Source organism: Mobula hypostoma, chromosome 4 (assembly GCF_963921235.1).
Source record: "Mobula hypostoma chromosome 4, sMobHyp1.1, whole genome shotgun sequence".
Taxonomy (NCBI): Eukaryota; Metazoa; Chordata; class Chondrichthyes; order Myliobatiformes; family Myliobatidae; genus Mobula; species Mobula hypostoma.
Window position 1 is genome coordinate 26,290,135 of NC_086100.1, and position 6,000 is coordinate 26,296,134.

General features: G+C 40.8%; 1 protein-coding gene across 11 annotated transcripts in view; it reads left to right on the top strand.

The window, feature by feature from the left end:
* The window catches only part of LOC134345188 (transcription factor Dp-2-like), a 273,052-nt gene extending 267,300 nt beyond the window's left edge, over window positions 1-5,752 (top strand). For all 11 annotated transcript variants that reach the window (XM_063045426.1, XM_063045429.1, XM_063045431.1 and 8 more), the window contains 2 exons: window positions 2,700-2,799; window positions 3,474-5,752. In XM_063045426.1, the coding sequence (XP_062901496.1) occupies window positions 2,700-2,799; window positions 3,474-3,669 (296 nt within the window). In that variant the 3' untranslated portion in view covers window positions 3,670-5,752. The remainder of the gene's footprint in view (window positions 1-2,699; window positions 2,800-3,473) is intronic.
* Window positions 5,753-6,000: the final 248 nt, after the last annotated feature.

The following is a 6,000-nucleotide window of genomic DNA, read 5'->3' on the forward strand; positions in this document are numbered from 1 at the left end:
TCATGTTTTTTTGGCAGGACATTGGGTGCAGATAACCAGTTCAGTATCTCAGGAATTGTCTCATACTTTTGCCAAAGTACCTTCAGTACGTGGCACAGTTACTTAATTAGTGACTCGATGACAGAAACTTCAGTGACCTGAATCGTACTGTTAACTTTATTACATTTTTCTCCATTTTGCCCACATATTTATTCCTCTACTGTCTCCATTTTTGTTCCTAGTCTTTACCCAAGATAGCTCATTTGAGGAGCATTTAAGGATGTCTTCCCTCAAAATTGAATTCCTTGACTCGCAGTGCAGTGCCACCTCCTCTTTTACATCCACTCTGTTTCGTCTATAATCTTCTACCCTGGGATACGGAGTTGCCAGTCTTGCCCTGCGTTCAACCATGGCAACACGATCATTGCCCATGAGAAATTAAAGCTTCGGGCTGATTGATTTTACTAGTTAGACTGCTTGCATTAAAATAGATTCAATTTAGCTTTGTATTCCCTTCGTCCATTTACCTGCCTGCTTTGCCTACCGGACATTACATTTTCTCTTCTCTGGTGTCTGGGCCATGTTCAGGCAGAAGGGATTAATCAAATCAAGTTTATTGACATTTACCGATATACATGTATATAACATATAACCATCTAATGTATGTAGAAAGGAGACAACATTTCTCTGAACCAGGGTGTAAAGCACAGTAGTACGCATAACACACGATAATTTATTAGATTAGATTATGAAAACACTCAGTCCTCTTTTATTGTCATTTAGAAATGCATACATGCATTAAGAAATAATACAATGTTTCTCCGGCGTGATATCACAGAAAACAAGACAGACCAAAGACTAACACTGACAAAACCGCATAATTATTACATATACTTATGAAGGTAAGGATAAAGTCTACAGATGAATCACACATAAATATCAAACTAAGCTGCATTAAAATCAAATACTGTAAGGCAGAGAACAGATTATCCGGTGACACTTCGAATGTGATGCATCGGGGAGTTCAGAAGCCTAGTGGCCTGGGGGGAAGAAACTGTTTCCCATCCAGACCGTTTTTGTTTTTATACATCGGAGTCTTCTTCCTGATGGTAGAAAGTCAGAGAGGATGCTGGATGGATCGGTGGGATCCTTCATAATACTAAGGATTCTATGTACGCAACACTTCTGATAAATGTCCTTGATGGATCTCCTTTGATCATTAGCTTAATTGTATGGGTGTCATTCGTTTTAATTATTTTGGCACAAGATTGTGGGTTCCTGTGCTACACTGTTCTATATTCTATGACTGTACCTTCCCCACAACACCCACTTGGAGCCTCATTCCCCTGCTAACTCAGTCTAAATTGCCTCCAACAACATTATCAAATCTCCCAGCCAAGGTGTTTTATGATGTTTAAACTTGTGACTACTGGAGTTAGATAATTGTGGCATCTGGATAGGAATTGAGAAGGATTTGTGAGCAAATCATGTGATTATTTTTGTGGTGGGGGAAGGGAGTGCTGATGTTCTTTGAACGGTTTCATGGTGTTTCTTTGTTTTGTGGCTGTCTGTGGGAAGACTAATCTCAGGGTTGTATACTGCATACCTACTTTGATAGTAAATATACTTTGAATCTCTGGTAAATTTACCCCCGGTTTAGAATTCATGAACAGGGAATCTCCAAGCAGCCCGTAACTATTTAAAGTTTTATTTTGAAGGTCTACGTTAGCTGCTTTAGGACGTAGCTGTGAAATAGCAACCAAGCAATATGAAGGCAGCTTTGAATTCCAGCCGCTGTCCTGGATTAGCACCTGCTGTGTAAATATGCAGTGTGGTAGATTAATGTTGAGCTGTAGTAAAGATTGGGGATCAATTCATGCTGCGGTCTGTAAGGAGATTGTAAGTTCTCCCGGTGACCATGTGGGTTTTCTACAGATGCTCCGGTTTCTTTTCACATTCCAAAAAGGCATAAGGGCCTTGCTAAGTTGTGAGCATACAGTGTGGTCTTCAGAAATACTACGACCCTGGTGGGCTGCCCTCCTGCACATATTTGGTCTGTGTTAGTTGTTGACATAATGCATTTATACTATTGAAGGCAATCCGTTTACGCCTACACTGGAACCCAGCACACTTTGATTGGCTTAGTGTAGCATTCTTGCCTGTGACTCAAAGTCAAGAGTTGAATTATATTGTCATGTGCACAACTACAGGTATGCATGGGTGCAGCAGCATCACAGGCATATTGTATCATAGAAGCAGCCTTCACAAGAAAGGCATACATGAAACTTTCAGAAGATCCACTCCGGGGACAGGTACCTGGTCTTGGCTGACTCACCAGCATAGTGGAGGGCAGTCTTTCATTGCCCAGGGTGCAACCTTGCAGATGGGATTGAATATTAAAGCACCCCACAACAACGACAAAACCTAGCTAATGCAAGTAAAAGTAGATTACATGCTAATTTACTTCTCTGCTCTTCATGGAACTTTTGTTTTACATTACGATAGTGGACTTCACTTTGGAATTCCCTGAAACAATTAACGGCATTCTTGAAAACTCAAAACTATTCTTTTCATCAGCTGATTAAGGGGGGAGGAAGTGGAAAACTGCTGAGCCGGCATGTATTGATAGTGCAGTGCAGGCATTGATGCAGTAGTCCATGCAGTTTTCAATGCATTTTCCCTGCTGTAGAATTGTGACCGAGCTGTTCTATTTCTCATAGAAATGGCAGAAGGAACATCCTGGGCAAACAGTGAAGTGCCTTCAGATCTAGTGCAGACTGCCTCCGCTCTGTCAACAACTGGATCTGTTTCACAGTCAAGGTAAATAAGCTATAGCTGGATTTGTATTTCAATACCTCAGACTTAAAAATTAATGGGGAACACTTTCTTAAACTATTAGTAATTGCTGATGAACCTGTTAATTTCTCCTCTAATAATCACTTCTATGTGGGGGGTGACTTGATAGAGGTACTTAAAATTATGAGGGGATAGATAGAGTTGACGTCGATAAGATTTTTCCATTGAGAGTGGGGAAGATTCAAACAAGAGGACATGAGTTGAGAGTTAAAGGGCAAAAGTTTAGGGATAACATGAGGGGGAACTTTTTTACTCAGAGAGTGGTAGCTGTGTGGAACGAGCTTCCAGCAGAAGTGGTTGAGGCAGGTTCGATGTTGTCATTTAAAGTTAAATTGGATAGATATATGGACAGGAAAGGAATGGAGGGTTATGGGCTGAGTGCAGGTTGGTGGGACTAGGTGAGAGTAAGAGTTCAGCACGGACTAGAAGGGCCGATATGGCCTGTTTCCGTCCTGTAATTGTTATATGTTACATGTCTTCCCAAGTTCTTGTCAAAATTTGAAAACCTGCCATTGAGCACAATTTGCTGAAAGATACTAAATAGCTTCCAACTTTCCACCCAAGAGTGTAACAGCCGAATAATAGAAATGGATTATTGCTGTTCTGCTTGACTGTTCCGTCTTTTTTTTATCCAACAGTGTAAACCCTGGGTTTTCATTGGATGTAGAAGTTGCCTTAGCAACAGGACAGTTTCTTGCTCCACAGAGTCACCACTCAAGCAGCGTCGCATCGCACTTTGAATCACGAGGTGAAACACCATGTTCGTTTAATGACGATGACGAAGATGATGACGATGATGAAGATGACTGCTCTTCGCTTGTTGAAGGAGAGTAAGGAGGGTGCTGACATACTTCTCAAGCTGCTCATGTGTGCTTTTAATGAAGCTGTACTGTACTATGTTTCACCATCCGCTCTTGTCAACTTTGTGACTGACCCTAGCAAACTGTAAGCTGAGGGGAGAATAATAAACACCAATGCTGTGTGAATGTACGGAGTTCTGTGATGCAGCCTCGAGCTTGTTGCTACACATTTTTACATCCAGTAAAAAATGATCCAAAGTTGATTGGCTGGCACAGTTTTAATAGCTGCTACTTTTTTTTTTGTTCTGGTTTGTTTTACCTTTCAATCTTGCCCTTGACCATTTCTACCTTTTAGGAAAGCCGTGAGGTAGACAGCCCGGTTGTTCCAGTGTTGAAGTTATAAATGTGCTTGTTGTGGGTGATGTTTGGAGTTTGGAGGTGTGCTGAGGTGACAAATTGCTTTAGTTATATTCCAATTTTTACATTGTTGAGGCTAGTGGAGCCCATGGAGACGTTGAGGCGGTGAAGTATTTGGAGCAAGTAACATAAACTTCCTCACGTGTTTGCCCATATTAAAAACAAGAGACTCCGATGTTGGCGGAAGCTAATGTGTAGCATCCATTTGGAAGGATCTCTATTCCCCCCCCCCAAAAATTTAATTTTGTTGTCTTAAATTGACTGTGAATGATTTTCTGAGTGTTGAGCAACAAATCAACTAGCATTCCTTTTTTTTCAATGGCATCCATCCAGAAGATGAGGAGAACAAGTTCAAGGTGTTGATCATGTCCAGAAACAGTGATCAGCAACAAATTTAAGATGGCTGCACTCTAGCCTGTGGCTGTGCTGATTGATCTGATGAGATGTTTCTCTGTACTGATTCGAAAGGTGCCAACTTTCATCCCTAGAATTAGCTAATCCTCAAGTCACTGCGACTGATCTCCAGTCTCAATTAGAGGATTGGTTAGACTTAGCTATCCTGATCTCTGTTCAGCAAATTCCACGCAGATCTACTTGTTCCGAGATCGGGCAAGATTAGAATCAGCCCAGAAGAGGTGTAGTCAAATAATTTTAGCAACAGTCAGTTGTAGAGGATCACTAGTGAATTATCATCCTTATGTGGAGGAACCAGGGGATGACTGGGTCCAGAGAGCAAGAGCCGAACAAGAAGCATTTTCAGGTAGAGGAGAAATAAAATAAAATAACAAGTAGTGTAAGGAATCACTTTATTACTGACTTCCAGCTTATGTACATTGAATGATGGCAAAAGCGGCCATCTTTCTCGGATGTAACTTTTACTCTTTCACAGAATAATATCAGATAAAATACAGGTTCTGCCTGATGCACCGGGCAGAATAATTGCTGAAATTCAAATAATTTACAGCCGTGCGTTCATGCACCAACCTCTCCTTTCAGAGTCTGTCATCTGCAGATGTAAACCTTGATGAACTCAATGAGGGTGAATTGATTATGGGCATTTGTGGAGAACAGGCATCAGCGTATCAGACAGCCCTCTCTAGGTCACACGCCATTTACTATTGCAGCGACCACATAACAGAAGGGCTGTGATAAGCTGTCGTTTGTTACTGTCTGTCTGTTCGAATATCCAAGACCAATTTCAATCCTTTTGTGTTCTCCTTTTGTAAATAATTAGCCATGTTCTTAATTTTTCATTGAAGTTTTATATCCACTTGGTAGAAATCTGTTCACCGTGTGTATATTTATATATATAAAGAAATCTGTTGTGCTACAAGTGACATGTTATGATATACATACCTTTTGGTATGGTTTAAAACAAGGACATCATTATTGACTGTGCTAATGAACATACCTGCATGGCCTTTGGTGATGATTCCTGTTTTATCAGGGCGAATATTTCCACGATAAACTTTTAAAAAATTGTATTGTAGAACATGGAATAAAATAATTTAAAGACAATCAAATGTAAAGCTTCTTCACTGACTGGTGTGGACTGCACAGGATTGAAGTAAGCTGCAGAAAGTTGTGAACTCAGTCAGTTCCATCATGGGCACCAGCCTCCCCAGCATACAGGACACCTTCAAAGAATGATGCTCAAAAAAAAAGGCAGCATTCATCATTGAAGGCTCCCATCACCCAGGACATGCCCTCTTCTTTTTGCTACCATCAGGGAGGAGGTACAGGAGCCTGCCGGCACACACACAACGATTCAGGAATGGCATCTTCCCCTCTGCTACCTGATTGCTGAATGGACATTGAACCCATGAACGCCACCTTCACTAACTTTTTTGCACTAATTTAACTATATATACACAATGTAATTCACAGATTTTATTATTATGTACTGCTGCCACAGAGCAACGAATTTCACAACATATAAACCTGATTA